This window comes from Callithrix jacchus, chromosome 10 (assembly GCF_049354715.1).
Source record: "Callithrix jacchus isolate 240 chromosome 10, calJac240_pri, whole genome shotgun sequence".
In the NCBI taxonomy this organism is placed as follows: Eukaryota; Metazoa; Chordata; class Mammalia; order Primates; family Cebidae; genus Callithrix; species Callithrix jacchus.
In genome coordinates this window covers 69,548,564-69,566,579 of record NC_133511.1, presented here as the reverse complement: position 1 = coordinate 69,566,579, position 18,016 = coordinate 69,548,564, and the positions used below count along the sequence as shown (strand labels likewise).

The window sequence follows — 18,016 nt, the reverse complement described above, 5'->3', positions numbered from 1 at the left end:
AAACCTAGGAGAATAACTGCTGGGTCAAAAGATATGTACATGTTTTACTTTACTAAAGATTCTCCAAAGTGGATGGACGAATCTATTTCTAGCAATGTATGAGATTTCCCTGTGCTCCACATTCTTGCCAACACTTGGAATTGTCAGCCTTTTTAGCACATGAATATAAAATATCTCATTATGTTAATTTCCATTTTCCTATTGCATAGTTTATTAACATCTCAGATATTAGCTAATCAAGTTTCTTCTTCCATGAATTTATTTGTTTATATCCCTTGCTCATGTTTCTATTTGGCTTTTTTTTTCTTTTTTCTTTTTTTGAGACAGGGTTTCACTCTGTCACCCAGGCTGGAGTGCAGTGGCATAATCATAGATAGCTCACAGCAGCCTTGACTTCCTGGGCGTGAGTGATCCTCCCACCTCAGCCTCTCAAGTAGCTGGAACTACAGGTGTATACCACCATGCCTGGCAAATTTTCAACCTTTGTACAGACAGGGTCTCACTATGTTGCTCAAGCTGGTTTCAAATTCCTGCCCTCAAGCCATCCTCTGCCTTGGCCTCCCAGAGTGTTGGAATTACAGGCAGAAGCCACTACACCTGCCTTGTTTTTCCTATAATCCCTCGATAGTTAAGATGTTACAAGTATTTTCTCCCAGTCTGAAACTTGTTATTTTTTTTGAGATGGAGTCTCACTCTGGTGCCCAGGCTGAAGTGCAGTGGCGTGATGTTGGCTCACTGCAAACTCTGTCTCCCAGCCTGGGGTTCAAGTGATTCTCATGCCTCAACCTCCTGAGTAGCTAGGATTACAGGCATACACTACCACACCTGGCTGATATTTGTATTTTTAGTAAATACAGGGTTTCACCATGCTGGCCAGGGTGGTCTTGAACTCCTGACCTCAGGTGATCCATGCACCTTGGCCTCCCAAAGTGTGAAACTTGTTATTTGACTTTGCTTTTGGTCACAGAAGTTTTTAATTTTAATGTAGTCAACTTTTACAATATTTTGCTCTATGGTGTTTTGCTCTGAGGTCCTACTATATATTCTCCTATCAAGATGTAACTGGAGGTAGGCCAGGCTCGGTGGCTTACACCTGTAATCCCAGCACTTTGGGAGGCCGAGTGGGTGGATCACCGAAGGTCAGGAGTTCGAGACCAGCCTAGCCAACAGGGACAAAACCCATCTCTACTAAAAATACAAAAATCAGCTGGGTGTGGTGGTGTGCGCCTGTAATTCCAGCTACTCAGGAGGCTGGCGCAGGAGAATAGCTTGAACCCAGGAGGAAGAGGCTGCAGTGAACCAAGATTACACCACTGCACTAAGCCTGGGCAACAGAGTGAGATCCTGTCTCAAAAACAAAAGAGTAAATGATGGACCACATATATGACAGTGGTCATCCAGTAATCTAAGGTTAATTTATTATTGAAGTAAGAAAATATTTTTAAAATAAATTTAGTGTGTACAATGTTTATAAAGTCTCGTTAGTAATGTACTAGGCCTTCATATTCTTTTTATTTTTTTTCTTTGAGATGGAGTTTTGCTCTTGTTGCCCAGGCTGGAGTACAGTGGTGCAATCTTGGGTCACTGCAATCTCTGCCTTCTGGGATCAAGCAATTCTCCTGCCTCAGCCTCCCAAGTAGCTTGGACTGCAGATACCTGCCAAATTTTTCTATATCTGGCTAATTTTTCTATTTTTAGTAAGAGACAGGGTTTCACCATGTTGGCCAGGCTGGTCTTAAACTCCTGACCTTGTGATCCACCCACCTCAGCCTCCCAAAGTACTAGGATTACAGGTGTGAGCCACCATGCCCAGTCAGGCCTTCATATTCATTCACCACTCACTCACTAACTCACCCAAAACAACTTTCAGTCCTACAAGCTCCATTCATGGTAACTGTCCTATACAGGTATATCATTTTTTATCTTTTATAGGGTACTTTTACTGTGGTATGTTTGGATACATAAATACTTACCACTGTATTACAAAAGCCTACAGTATTCAGGAGTAATACGCTATACAGGTTTGTAGCCTATGGCAGCAACAGGCTATGCCATATATCCTATGTGTGTAGTAGGCTATACCATCTAGGCTTATATAAGTACACTGTATGATATTCACACAAGGAAATCACCTTACCACGCATTTCTCAGAATATATCCCCATTGTTAAGTAATGCATGGCTGTATCTTAAGACTTAATTTTCTAACAGCTGAAGTACAGAAACTTAAATGATCAATGTATATTGAACTTATATGCAGATATTTTGCTGAAATCTTTTATTTCTAATAATATGTCTGCAGATGCTCTTGAGTTTCCTATGTAAAAATCATTTCTTTGAATCATTAGAGTTCTGTTCCCTCATTTCCAATCTTTTCTTTTTCTTATCTTACAATGCTGGCTCAGGCCTCCACTACCATGCTGAAAAAAGAGATGATACATCTAGGTTTTTATTGGATATCTTTTGCCAAATTAAGAAAGTTATTTTCTGTATCAATTTTGCTAAAGTGTTTTTTTATTATGAAAAAGAATTAAACTGCATAAAATGTTAATGCAATGAATTATATTAATGCATTTTTTTGATGTCAGCATGTTCTTGAATTCCTGAAACAAACCAAATTGATAATGGCATATTATTTTTTTTAATGTATTACCAGACTGTTAGTGTTCCTTCTTTCAACAAATGGCATCATCATTAATTCTGTTACTTAGTGTATCCATTAAAGCAAGAACCATTCTTGACCCACATTCTGTCAATTTGATCCCCTAAATATCTTTTATATATCTTTTTTTTCATAATCAGGGTATTACTCTGTTGCCTAGGCTATAGTGCAGTGGCATAATCATGGCTCACTGCAGCCTTGAACTCCTGACCTCAAGTGATCTTTCCACCTCAGCCTTCAAAAGTGTTAGAATTGCAGGTATGAGCCACCATCCTTGGCCCTAAATATCTCTTGAATCTATCTGCATCTGTCAATTTCTACTTTCACCTCCCTAATCTAAACTACCACAATTTTTTTTTGAGACGGAGTTTCACTCTTGTTGCCCAGGCTGGGGTGCAATGGTGTGATCTCAGCTCACTGCAACCTCCGCCTCCTGGTTTCAAGCAATTCTCCTGCCTCAGCCTCCCAAGTAGCTGGGACTACAGGCATGTGCCACCATGCCCAGCTAATTTTTGTATTTTTAGTAGAGACAGGGTTCCACCACGTTAGTCAGGATGGTCTTGAACTCCTGACCTCGTGATCCACCCGCCTTGGCCTCCCAAACTGCTGGGATTACAGGCACAAGCTACCACTCCAGGTCTCACAATTTCTTATATAAATTGCTGTAAGAGTCCCCTAACTAGTTCTTGGCACTTACTTTCATTTTAAAACAACCCAGTTGAAATATAATTCACACCGGGTGTGATGGCTCACACCTGTAATCCCAGCACTTTGGGGAAGCCATGGCAGGTAGATCACCTGAGGTCAGGAGTTCAAGACCAGCCTGGCCAACATGGTGAAACCCCATTTCTACTAAAAATACAAAAATTACCCAGGCATGGCGGTGGAAGCCTGTAATCCCAGCTACTCGGGAGGCTGAGGCTGAAGAATTGCTTGAACCCAGGAGGTGGAGGTTGCAGTGAGCCGAGATCACGTCATTGCACTCCAACCTGGGCAACAGAACAAGACTCCATCTCAAAAAAAAAAAAAAAAAGGAAAGAAATGTAATTCACAAATAATATAATTCCTCATTTAAACTGTACTTACTCAATGGCTTTTAGTATACTCATAGAGTTGTATAACCATCACAATAATCCAATCAATTTTAGAATGTTTTTGTTATAAGCATTTGTCTTTTCTCCAATTCATTTACCACATTACAGTCAGAGATCTTTCCAGAATCTAAATCTTGTTTAATCAGAGCAGGCAGTGATTAAATGTTCATCAAATTATTTTTTATGTGATGAACTGCCCAGTTTCTTCAGGTCAAGGTTTATTTCCCTACTCAAAATACCTATGTAGAAAGTTGTGGGCATACTCAAAACACATACCTAGAAAGTTGTGGGCGGTTGGTACCAGCATTGAAGAGAGTGGGTGAAGCATGAGTAAACCACCTTTCAGAAAGAAGATTATATGTTTCAATTGCTGCATCAATGTCTTCTTTGTGGATCCCAACAGATACTCTCATCAACATATGCTGTGGTCTTTCAGCCACTACAGACAAAAGAGAAGTTTTCACATGATGAGATATGTCAGAAAAAGTAGGATGGGATACATATTTGAATTTTAGAAAAGGATACCAAAAGCTTTATACTAATAAGCAGGACAATTATCCACAAACTAAACCTAAAATCCAAAATGTTATCTAGAGTCTAAGTAGGAATATTAAGACTTATAGCTCAAAGCTATACAATCAATATAATGAGTAGAAAATGTAGCACACAAACACATTCATTTCTCACCTTTTCCATTGATCTTCAACAAATAAGACCGCTCTAGCGTCTAGAAAGAGAGAAACAACAAAAAATTTTCAGAGCACCATTTTTAAAGACAGGGGATATATCATCCACAATAAGGCAATCTCAAATTTTCACTGTTTCTATAAAATTTTAAATGAAAAGAACAGCACGTTTATTCTTCCTAGCTTCATCTGGCATTATCATTGGCACTTTTTTTAAAAAAAAAAACTTTTTAAAATGTCCTGTAGCAACATGGTCTCACTGTGTTATCCAGGCTGGTCTCAAACTCCTGAGCTCAAGGAATTCTCCCATCTCAGTCACCCAAAGTGCTAGAATTATAGGCATTAAGTCACCATACCTGGCCTCATTGGCATGTTTGTTTTGGCAGAGATTGCATGAAAATTTCTGGAAAAAGCCAGCTCTATATCCATTATCAGCAGAAGTTGTAGTATTCATCATCATCATCATCATTATCATCAACATCACAACAGCTAACACTTAAAAAGTGCCTGTAACAGACTAGGCACTCATCTAAGCAACATATAAATTCATTTAATCCCCTGAGGACTCCTCATAGGGATTAAAAGAGCAACATATACATCAGAGAGTCCTCAGGGGATTAAATGAGTTTATATGTTTGTTTGCTTTTTTTTTGAAGACAGAGTCTTGCTCTTTTGCCTAGGCTGGAGTACACTGGCATGATGTTGGCTCACTGCAACTTCCACCTCCTGGGTTCAAATGTTTCTCCTGCCTTAGCCTCCCAAGTAGCTAGGACTAGAGGAGCACGCCGACACACCAGTCTAATTTTTTGTATTTTAGTAGAGATGAGGTTTCACCGTGTTACCCAGGCTAGTTTCAAACTCCTAAACTCAGGCAATCTGCCCACCTTGGTCTCCCAAAGTGCTAGGATTACAGGTGTGAGCCACTGCACCGAGCCTGAGTGTATATGTGGTTTAGAGCAGTGCCTAGTCTGGTATAGGCACTTGAATTTTTTTTTTGATACAGTCTCACTGTCACCCAGGCTGAAGTGCAGTGGCACGACCTTTGCCTTCCAGGTGCAAGTGATTCTCACATCTCATCCTCCCAACTAGCTGAAATTACAGGCATGCACCAGTACGCCCCACTAATTTTGTATTTTTTTGTAGAGACAGCATTTCACCATGTGGCCCAGGCTGGTCTTGAACTCCTGACCTTGGGATATCCGCCCACCTGGCCTCCTAAAGTGCTGTGAGGCATGAGCCACTGCCTCCAGCCTGTTACAGGCACTTTAAACTGAAATTTAAACTAAACTGGCCAGGTGCAGTGGCTCACGCCTGTAATCTCAGCACTTTGGGAGGCCAAGGTGGGCAGATCACCTGAGGTCAGGAGTTGGAGACCAGCCTGACCAACATGGCGAAGCTCCATCTCCACTAAAAATACAAAAATTAGCTGGGCATGGTGGTGTGTGCCTGTAGTCCCAGGTACTCAGGAGGCTGAAGCAGGAGAATTGCTGATATCTGGGAGATGGAGGTTGCAGTGAGCCAAGATCACACCAGTGCACTCCAGCCTGGGTGACAGAGAGACTCAGTTTCAAAAAAAAATGTTTAACTTAAATTAAACTTATTGTTGGATTTTATTTTCTCCCCATTCTGAAAAGAAGAAAACAAGCACAGAGAGATTAAATAACTTGCTAATAAGAAATAGAGCAGAGATTAGAATTCAGATGGACAGCAACATTTATGTTTTCAGTCACTACACTATACTGTCTATCAATGCAAACATACTTAGAAAGTTATGAACTACTTATGGTAATTTATCTGCATAACTTCTCAGGTAATCCAGAAGTAGTATGTGGAAAATTCAAAAAATGCAAATAGATAAGCTACCCTTGCCTTAATTCAAACCACCACTACTACCTTAACCCCACTAGTTCCCCAGGTCCATCCCAACTCCAAACAACTTATGGCCTTTATAACTATCACCAAAACATAAACAAAATCCTGAATTTCGTGATTTAAGTACAAATTTCCACATATTTGAAACTCATTATTTACCTTAAAGCCAAAGTAATTGTAAGAGAAATCTCGGTCATAGATAATAGCAGAATTCAGGCGCTAATTGGGGTGAAAAGAACAATAATTAAATTAAAATAATTACTTATTTTCACAAAATCTGTTACCTCTCAGCCCTAACTCCAGAACTAAAATCAACATAGGATGCAATAAAATAACACTAAGTATTATTACTGTAGAAGTCCATCTAACATTTTTTTTAAAAAAAGAAAGAAACTATATATATAAATTAAGTATCCTAATTAGGTTTAAAAACATGTATATTAAAACATTAGAAGATAATACACAAATATATGTTGTGAAATTAAATGTGATTTTCTAAACTTTCACTATTATGTTTATAGCATGTTTTGAATGGGGGAAAGAACATGAGCATAAATGGGATTATATTATCATCCTTAAACATGTTTTTAGATTGACTATTAATCCAAAAGTATTAGTACTACATATTTACTAATATATACATTTATTTTAAAAACTAGCCTACCCCAAACCGCACATAACAGTATATACAGTGAACAATGACAGGAGGCTGGACTACGTTAATTCCGAGGCTCTTCAAAATCTATGGTCCTTTAACAAGTTTCAAACAAACCACTATTGTAACAGTAAGATTTTATATTTTAACCATTCATTATGATAGAGTTTTTGTAGGCTATAAAGCCATTCAGAGGAAAATAAAAGCAATTACATACAAATAATCATTTTGGATAGAAAAAAATGAAACCAGGTTTACAGTATTTCTACATAGTGAGCCATGTCTATGGACTAGAAAAACCTATATGAAAGTCTGCTTTCCTTTTCTCTTAAAATTTTAAGGTCATCCTTGTTGCTAAAGGCAGATATGGGCCCAGTATGAATATTAGAGAACTGAAATGCTTGACTATCAATATATATATTTTAGACACAGGTTTTGCTGCTGCTGCTGTATTTCTGTCTTCAACTTGTCTTTAAGATTACACAAATTAACAATACACAAACAACTCAGTTTTCTCTTAGTCTCTTTAACATCAGATACAAGTTTAGAGAGACAGTCAATTAATTATTCTATCACCTAAAGTTAAAACTGGTCTCTAATCTGTCCAGATATACACGGTAAATAAATCCTGTGTGTAAAAGGGCTGGCTAGGCTACATCTTTTCCCTCCTGACCTCTGGCATCTAGTTAAGAAAGAGGTTCAAACACAAGTGGATAATTTTTAAGTTGCTGAGCATGAACTTTTAAAATTTTACCTGAGCAACCTTTTTGGGAGTCAGTTTGGCAATGCCTATCAAAATTTTGAATTCACATACACATTGGCTCAGCAATTCTACTGAAGGGATTTATCTTACAAATATATTCATCTATGGGTAAAACACCTACCATACAAGGATATTCACTGCAGTGAAAAGATGAAAAACAAATATTGATCACTAAAGGAATACTTACACATACAAACATACAATAATAATATATCTATGAAATGGAATGTTTTTCAACTGTTAAAAAAAAATAGGTAAATTCATAAGGGCTGATATAGAACAAACAAGATATACTTACAAGTGAAAAAAGTATCAATGAAAACAATATGCACAGTATAGTACCACTGAAAAAATATATATATATGTGCACACATACACATGTATGCACTACACATGTACGTACAAAATAGCTCTGGAAAAATACATTCTAAAATGAAAAATTGAAGTTGTTTCTAGAGAATAAAATCAGGAATCAGGGCAGGAAACAGAATTAGTATTTACCTGTATCTTTTGTAGTGTTTAAATTTTCTAAAATGTGTGCATTATTAAAACAGACTATCAAAAAATGTCCACCAGAAAAGTGCTATACATACATCTTTATTGGCCAAAACAATATCCAATGTCGACTTAGCCACCATGGGAGAATGTTTGCCATTATGTGGATTTATGTAGTTATACAGATCTTCCATCACATCTAAAAAAATACAACAAAAAATAAAAATATCAAGACCACTTAACAGCTAATTCAATCTTTAGGTAATAGTTGAAAACAGCTGTTCAACCCTTTTCTTCATCCCAACCCTCCTCAGTGCCTATCATATAAAGTGCTCAATAAACAAATATACGTTGAAGAAATCTATAATGCCTCATTTAAGGAAACAATCTTCTCAAGTTAAAGTGAGTATAAGCTCTTGTAGTTTACAATACATTCCTAAGGCTAGGCAGTGGCTCACATCTGTAATCCCAGCGCTTTGGGAAGCTAGCCTCCCTCCGCCTCCTGAGTAGCTAGAATGACAGGCACATACCACCATACCTTGTTAACGTTTTTAATTTTGGAGAAAATGGGAGTGATCAAATAAAGAGTTTGCCTCTAATAACAAAGGAGCAACTGTAACATTTTGTTTATCCCAGAATTTGTCAATAAATATTATTCATTTTTCCAACCATACCACCACCAAGTGCCTAAAGAAGAGCTTTAAAAAAACAAAAGAGAAGGCCGGGCACAGTGGCTCACGCCTATAATCCCAGCACTTTGGGAGGCTGAGGCAGGTGGATCACAGGGTCAAGGATCGAGACCATCCTGACTAACATGGTGAAACCCCATCTCTACTAAAAATATAAAAAATTAGCCGGGCATGGTGGCACACACCTGTTGTCCCAGCTACTTGGGAGGCTGAGGCAGGAGAATCGCTTGAACCCAGGAGGCAGAGGTTGCAGTGAGCCAAGATCATGACATGGCACTCCAGCCTGGGTGACAGAGAGAGACTCCATCTCAAAAAAAAAATTTAAAAAAAAGAGAGAGAGAGGCCAGGTGGGGTGGCTCATGCCTATAATCTCGGCACTTTGGGAGGCCAGGGATGGCAGATCACCTCAGGTCAGGAGTTTGAGACCAGCCTGGGCAACATGGTAAAACCCTGTCTCTATTAAAAATACAAAAATTAGCTGGGTGTGGTGGCAGGTGCCTGTAATCCTAGCTATTTTGGAAGCTGAGGCAGGAGAATCACTTGAACCCAGGAGGCAGAGGCTGCAGTGACCTGAGATCATACCATTGCATTCCAGCCTGGGCAATAAGAGTGAAACTTCATCTCAAAAAAAAAAAAAAAGAATAAAAAGCTTAAAGAACAAAGATCCATCAACCCTTTTATGCAGTACGTAGGCAGCCTGAAGAAATAGGAAATTGTAATCCCCTCTTTCCCACTAATTTACATATTCATGTTTATTTTATTTACTGATTTATTTATTGTTTGAGACGGAGTCTCACTCTATTGCCCAGGCTGGAGTACAGTGGCACAGACTCAGCTCACTGCAACCTCAACCTCCCAGGTTCAATCAATTCTCTTGCCTCAGCCTCCCAAGTAGCTGGGATTACAGGCCCCTGCCATCACACCTGGCTAATTTTTTGTATTTTTAGTAGAGATGGGGTTTCACCATGTTGGCCAGGCTGGTCTCGAACTCCTGACCTCCTAATCTACCTGCCTCAGCCTCCTAAAGCGCTGCAATGACAGGCGTGAGCTACTGCACCCAGGCTAGCTGGGTTTTTTTTTTATTAATAACAAAAAATAAAAAAAAGTAGAGACAGGTTTTGCCACGTTGCCCAGGCTGGTCTCAAACTCCTGGATTCAAGCAATTTGCCTGCCTTGGCCTCCCAAATTGCTGGGATCAGAGGCATAAGCCACCCCACCTGGCCCTATTTGCTTCTTTAAACAGTCAAGATTTATTTCTAGTACCCTTATTACTCTTCTGAGAATACTAAATTTTTACTTTTTCACCCCAAACTTACCACTGAACACTTTCTTTGTTTCTTTGTGCAAGTTAGAGACAGCAATCCTGGCTGCCAGGATAGCATAGTCAGGGTGCTTAGTAGTCAAGGTTGCAGCTGTTTCAGCAGCCAAAGTATCTAGTTCCACCGTGGTGACCCCACTGTACAAGCCTTGGATTACCTTCATGGTGATCTGAGCCTACAAAAATAAAACCAAGAATTACTGGAGCTTTCCCAAGAAACAATAACTTTCTTAAAAGAGGAATTAAGAAAACCATCATGGCCAGGTGTGGTAGGACACACCTATAGTCCTAGCTACTCAGAAGGCTGAGGTGAAGGGATCACTTAAGCTTAGGAATTCATAACCCTATTTCAAAAAAAAAAAAAAAAAAATGCCAGGCATTGTGGCTCACACCTACAATCACAGCACTTTGGGAAGCCAACATGGGAGAATGGCTTGAGACCAGCCTGGGCAAGCCAGGAAGACCCCCATCTCCACAAATAATAAAAAACAATTAGCTGGGTGTGGTGGTAAACACCTGTGATCCCAGCTACTCAGGAAGCTGTGATCATGCCACTGCACTCCAGCCCGGGCAACAGAGTGAGACCCTGTCTCAAAAAAAAAAAAAGGAAAGAAAACAATCAAATTCACATCACAATAAAAATGACAGGTTGGCACAGTGGCTCACACCTGTAATCCTGACACTTTAGGAGGCTGAGGCAGGAGGCTCACGTAAGCCCAGGAGCTTGAGACAAACCCCGGGAAATGTAAGGAGACCCCCATCCCTACTAAAAATAAAAAAATTAGCTAGTCATGTTGGTAAGCACCTGTGATTGCAGCTAAAGGGGAAGCTGAGGTGGAAGAATTGCTTGAGCTGGGGAGGTCAAGGCTGCACTGAGCTATCTATGATCATGGCACTGTACTCCAGCCTGGGCAACACAGTGAGATCCTGTCTCAAACAAAAAACAAAACAATTTACTTCTCCGAAAAATTATCTTTCAGAATGATGGGCAGTGGGAAACTTAGTAATGACAATGCATAAAGCAGAAGAACTATCAGAAAATATAACTACATATAAAATAAAGGTGTCATTTAAAAAAAATCTAAGTATAGCCTCTAAATCTATTAGTCTCACAGGAAAATAGCTGAAAACAGACTAATGATCCTATGAGTATTTCCCGATTTTTCATTCAAATTCTCCCAACGGACTAATGATTCTATATAAGTGTTTCCCCATTTTTCATTCAGATTTTCCCTACATGATCAGGGATCCAGCTCCATACTTACTTTTCCAAATTCCATGTAAGGATAAGTACAGAAAAGCAAATGAATCAAATTTTAATCATGCCAATTAAGGGAGACCAAAGTATAAATTAGGTTTGGGGCTGAGTCATGATAATTTAATGACTACTCTTTCTTTAGCACTACACAAATTACAAAGTGTTTCAACTTCGATAATCTCTGACATGTCATAATCACCTTATGATATGATTATTACAATACCTACCTTACATGAAGAACCTGAGGCTCACATTACTGGTACTTGCCCAGGTTATATTACTGTACAAGTCTTCTGGCCCCAATCCCATTAAACCTCACTGCATTTCACTGTTCTCAAGGTCACATTATAAGTTCCAGTTTTTAAGACATATAATGCACAAGTTATTAGCATACATTTTTAAGGAAAACAAATTCTAAGTTGTGAGTGTTTATTGAATCTTTAAGAAACTGCTTAATCCAACAGAAAATAAATGTATTTTCCAGCATAACAAAGTGTACCCCCTCAAAAAAAAGACACAGGTTCGTAACTATTTTAATAGTCTGCAATCTATTCTAATTAAAATATAGCTAAGCCCAAGTTGCTCCTGATCACTTTCTTCCCAGATCCAGCAGATAAGGTATGTTCGGTGTAAGAGCAGTGAAGCCTTCTAAATAGTTTCTGGTGCAATATGGCAAACAATTAGAACTCAGAATAAAATACCATCTGTGTGCTAACTGTACCAGATACAACAGCATGCACAGTTTTTCTTTTTTTCTTTTTGAGACAGGGTCTCATTCTGTGGCCTTGGCTAGAGTATAGTGGCACAGTCTCACCAAGTAGCTGGGACTACTGGCATGCACCATGACACCCAGCTCATTTTTTTTTTTTTTTTTGTAGAAACAGGAGGGTTGAGGCTGGGCTCGGTGTGGCTTACACCTGTAATCTCAGCACTTTGGGAGGCCAAAGCAGGCAGATCAATTGAGGCCTGGAGTTCAAGACCAGCCTGGCCAACATGGCAAAACCCTGCCTCTACTAAAAATAAAAATTAAAAAAAATTAGCCAGGTGTGGTGGTACATGTCTGTAATCCCAGCCGAGGGAGGTTGAGGCACGAGAATCATTTGAACCTGGGGGGGAAGGCTGCAGTGAGCCAAGATTGCCCCACTGTACCTGGGCAGTTTCACCACCTTGCCCAGGCTGGTCTCTCCTGAGCCCAAGCAATCCACCTACCTCAGTCTCCCAAAGTGCTGGGATTACAGATGAGCACTGACCGTTTTTCAACAGAATCTTCCCTACGAAGTTTGAGGCTGCTGCAACACTCCTGCACTCTAAAATGTACTACTACATGAGGCAATAGAACATGCATTAGTCAAGAAACCTAGGTGCTTCTCCCTATACTTCCACTAACTTAAGTCATTCCCCTCTCTCTTTGGAACTTTCTTATCTATAAAACAAAGACGAAATAGGATGGGTTCTTAGGTTCATTCCAACTCTAACATTCTACTATTCTAATCATTGTCTAAGTCTTCAATGTAAAAGAAAATTTACAATAAGCATATTTTAAAGCTGCATAAAATCATTTTTTCTTGAACAAATTTACTTTGATCAAGTGTCTAATTAGATACATATCAAGCACTGAGGCTATCATTAGAATAAGATACAGACCATCCTCGATCCTAGGGGAGGACAAAGACCTATAATTAATTTCCATACTATATGATTAAAGCTATGAGATGAACACAGGTTTTATAGCAGTACAGATAAAATACCTAAATAAGGAGATGGAAATATGGGTGGATTAGAAAAGAAGAGTTCTTAGAGATTCTCATTTGAGGAAGATCATTTTAGAAGTCAGGTAGAAGATGGATTTGAAGAGGGCAAGATTAGAGGAAGCCCAGGACACTGCAGAGACCACAGAAAACAGTCCAGATGACTGATGAGAGTCTAGAATATAGAAATTATAAAAGATAAGGACAAAAGCAGAGCAACTCATTTATGAATAACTTGTTCTTTACTTAAATATTGTCTATGAAATCTACTTTATATTACTTAAATATTTTTACATAAATAACAAAAAGCAAATTTCAAACCAGTCCCTACCTAAATAACCACAATTCCAAAACAAGCTTTACTCTAGGCTTTTTGTGTGTGTGTGTGTGAGAGGCAGTCTCACTCTGTCACCCAGGCTGAAGTGCAGTGGCACAATCTTAGCTTACTGCAACCCCCTCTCCCAGGTTCAAGCAATTCTCCTGTCTCAGCCTCCCAAGTAGCTAGTATTGCAGGCACCCATCACCATGCCCGGCTAATTTTTGTATTTTTAGTAGAAACAGGGTTTCACCATGTTGGCCAGGCTGGTCTCGAACTCCTGACCTCAAGTGATCTGCCAGCCTCAGCATCCCAAAGTGATGAGATAACAGGCGTGAGCCACCTCAGGTGGCCTAGGCTTTTCCAGTAATTAATAAAACAATTTACTGAAAAAAAAATCTGCTATTAAATGTTAATATTAAATTTTCCCCTTTATTCACATTCGTAGTTCTCTGAAAAGTGAGAGAACTTAACCAAAATTAAGAAAAAAAAATGTTTTAAGCAATGAATTCAAATTTTTTATCAAAGGACATAGCCAGAATACCAAACCTAAGTGTATCAGGTGAGTGAAGTTCCAGGGATAAGAAACAAATGGGAAGAAACACATGAAACAAGGGACCCAATATAAAAACCATATTTACTTACAGGATCAACAAAATCCATATTGAGTCCATAACAAAGCTTCTGGATTCGAGATGTAATTTTGTCAAACATGACTCGCTCTTGGCGGCCATCTGAAGAATCAAATCATGTTAGCAATTATTAAATTCATATTAGCAATTATTAAGACTACGACGTCAAAGAATCAAATGTAATTAACATGTAAATTGACCAACATGAATGCTATTTCACAGATAAGAATCAGACCCCCTCAAAAGATTCATGAAGAGATTATCCTCTCTGATGTCACCTTCAAAAAGCATGAATTCTATACAGACAGATATTTACAGACAACTTCTTAAATTTTTCCCCCATCCCACATGGCAGCCAAAATTATCTTTAAAAGTTAAACTCAGAATCATACAATTACTTCCCTTGAAATTCCTAATAGTGACTTCTTATCTCCAGAATAAAAATCAAAATTGTTAAAACAATCCACAAAATCCTGTACAACCTGTCCTGTGCACCCACCTTCCAATTTTACCTCTAACTCTCCCACCTTCCTTTCTATTCTACCTTGACAACCTGGCCTTCATGCTATATACCTCCTTTAGGTCTATGCTCAATGTCATCAACTTCTCAATGAGGCTTCCCCTGATGACTCCATTTTAAATTGCAATGCCCCAAATAGGTTGCTTGCTCTTCATATCCCCCTTCCCCTTCTGTGCTTTTTCTCCATAGCATTTATCCCATCTTACATACTACATATTTTACCTAATATTTTTCATGACTTTGGACTTAGATTATATCCCTCTTTGCCCTTCTAGACAAAAAGTCTCACTACTTTTAGTTTAACCTCAAACAGTAGCTCATCCAACCTTTATTTAGTCTCACCAGGAATAGTGAATATACCCAACCATCAAACAGTCTTAACCTTAGGCAAGTCACAAAACATGATCACAGATCTTCATTTGTAGAAAGGGGTTAATTATTGTTATCTATTCAACTTACCTCATCAGTTTATTATGACAATAAAATGAGATAAGGTAAAAAGTACTGTTGTTGCAACAACTTTGGCATAGTTACAACTATGGTATCTCGTTATAAAATAAAGCTGCTCCCACACCTATAATCCCAGCACTTTGAGCGGATTACAAGGTCAGGAGATCGAGAGCATCCTGGCCATCTCTACTAAAATACACAAAATTGGCCTGGCATGGTGGTACATGCCTATAGTCCCAGCTACTTGGGAGGCTGAGGCAGGGGAATCACTTGAACCCAGGAGGCGGAGGTTGAAGTGAGCCGAGATCACGCCACTGCACTCCAGCCTGGTGACAGAGCAAGACTCTGTCTCAAAATAAATAAATAAATAAAACAAAACTGCTCTTAAGGGGGAAAAAAGTCACATTATGTGATACACAATAGACACTCAATAAATGTTAGTCTCTCCCACTAATTTAGTTTTTGTTAAAAAAACTATGGGGAAAAAAATCACAGTATGTGAAACACAATAGGCGCTCAGTAAATATTAGTGTCTCGCACTGATTTATTTTTTTTCTCCTTTGTGCACCTACAACCCATTGTAACTATAGGTTGAATATCCTTAATCCAAAATTCCAAAATCAAAAACACTCCAAAATCTAAAACTTTTTGAATGCCAATGCGATGTTCAAAGAAAATGCTCCTTGGACCATTTCAGATTTTGGATTTTCTGATTAGGGATGCCAATCAGTAAGTATAATGCAAATATTCCAAAATCTGAAACAAATCCAACATCTGAAACACTTCTGGGCCCAAGCATTTTGGATAAGGGACCCTCAACTTGAAGTAACTAATAAGCAACAGGTTAAATATGTCTACATTTAGCCCTCTCACTCACATCTGTATTCTCAAATTTAGTGCCCAGAACAAGGTAAGTTCTCAAACATTTGATGAAGAATGATTGAACAATACATCACTATTAACCAATCTTCACTAGAACTAGTTGCTTTTCTTCTGCACTGATATGTTAGCCCTTCTCTTTCTAATCACCATTGTGATAATTTTCTGATCAGACTCACAACTGCAGGGTTTAACTCTGGAACAAAGTAAATTAACTGGCTGGCCCCGGGACTGAAACTCAGTGCTCTAACCATTGGCTACCTAAGCAGGCAGGTAACCACAAAGCAACATTAGTGTTCTGCAATTGTACATGCAGTTGGTAAAAGGGAGGTGAAAAGCAACTTAGCAAACAGAAAATTCTACAACCACCGGAAGTTCTGAAGTCATTCAGGAAACTGACAAAAAATGCATTGGTAATTAATCTTAACTCACACTTGAGAATAGCAGGCAGACTAAAGATCTAAAGGTCCAATGACACACAATTCTCTATTCTGTTATTCCACGTGGTCAGCTTTTCCAGCCAGATGTTGATTTTATCACCTCACTAATCCCTGCTTCTCATTGCCTACATTATTCTCTTCTCTCCTCTCAAGCAAAGCGTTTCTTAATTTGGCCCCAGATCTCTTCTACTGTTCCCTGTGAAATATAAGTCTCAAGGGGGCTTCCCATGCCCATATCCACATCATTGCTTATATCTTACTCTGCCTAAAAGTCCTCTTCCATCTTTCCACACATCTAACTCCTACTCACCCTCCAAATCTCACACCTCCCTAAAACCTGCCCCAACCATTTTTAACTCACACTGACCTCTGCCTCCTTTAAAATCCTCTAGCGGGCCGGGCACAGTGGCTCATGCTTGTAATCCTAGCACTTTGGGAGGCTGAGGCAGGCAGATCGCCTGAGGTTAGGAGTTCAAGAACAGCCTGGTCATTATGGTGAAAACCCATCTCTACTAAAAATACAAAAAAAAAATTATCTGGCTGTGCTGGCAGGCACCTGTAATCCCAGCTACTCGGGAAGCTGAGGCAGGAGAATCGCTTGAACCCAGGAGGCAGAGGTTGCAGTGAGCTGTCACACCACTGCACTCCAGTCTGGGCAAGAGACTCTGTCTCAAAAAAAATAAAAAATCCTCTAGCCTACGAGTGTGATTTCCTCTTGGCTACAAACTGTCATTCTTCTCTCTTCAGGAAGACTTCCCTAATCCTGTAAGACCAAGGATGTGTGCCTTTTCCACAAGCTACAAACTTTCTAATTCCCTATGCCAGGAATGTTCAGGCCATAGATCTCACATTCCTAGCTCTTAGTACTATTTAGGGTTCAGCTCAAATGTCAGCTTCTCAGAGAAGCCTTTCCTGGCTATCCAATCCAAGGTTATTTTCTCATTCATCTTTATCACATCCTGTTTTACTATCATCTCATTAATCACTACCTGAAATAAACTGATTAGTATGTTTACTTATTTCTTTCCTTTTTTTCTTTTTTTGAGACAGAGTTTCACTCTTTTTGCCCAGGCTTGAGCGCAGTGGCATGATCTCAGCTTACCACAACCTCTGCATCCCAGGTTCAAGCAATTCTCCTGCTTCAGCCTCCCCAGTAGCTGCGATCACAGGCATGCACCATCACGCCCAGCTAATTTTGTATTTTTAGTAGAGATGGGGTTTCTCCATATTGGTAAGGCTGGTCTGGAACTGCCAACATCTCAGGTGATCCACCCACCTCAGCCTCCCAAAGTGCTGAGATTACAGGCATGAGCCACCACACCTGGCCCCTACTATGTTTACTTATTTCTTACATACACTTATCACTCCCACCCACACCAGGATATAAACTCAATGAGAAATTTAATTTAGCTTTGTTCACCGTAGAATCTCTAATGCCTACAACACTTCCTTGCACAAAGAGGTGCTGAATAAATGCTTTATGAATAACAACGAATGGCCTCTACTGCCTGTACTTTACCTATCAGAGTATTTTTCATAT

General features: G+C 39.2%; 1 protein-coding gene across 3 annotated transcripts in view; it reads right to left on the bottom strand.

Annotated features, from left to right (window-relative positions):
- Positions 1-18,016, bottom strand: part of RRM1 (ribonucleotide reductase catalytic subunit M1) — a 43,092-nt gene that overhangs the window by 20,762 nt on the left and 4,314 nt on the right. Inside the window, exons 2-7 of one of the 3 annotated variants that reach the window (XM_002754849.6) lie at positions 14,201-14,289; positions 10,232-10,409; positions 8,325-8,425; positions 6,473-6,532; positions 4,443-4,482; positions 4,032-4,194 (exon numbers count right to left, since the gene is read on the bottom strand). In XM_002754849.6, the coding sequence (XP_002754895.1) occupies positions 4,032-4,194; positions 4,443-4,482; positions 6,473-6,532; positions 8,325-8,425; positions 10,232-10,409; positions 14,201-14,289 (631 nt within the window). The remainder of the gene's footprint in view (positions 1-4,031; positions 4,195-4,442; positions 4,483-6,472; positions 6,533-8,324; positions 8,426-10,231; positions 10,410-14,200; positions 14,290-18,016) is intronic. The other 2 variants (XM_078340351.1, XM_054241969.2) reach the window with 2 other exon arrangements.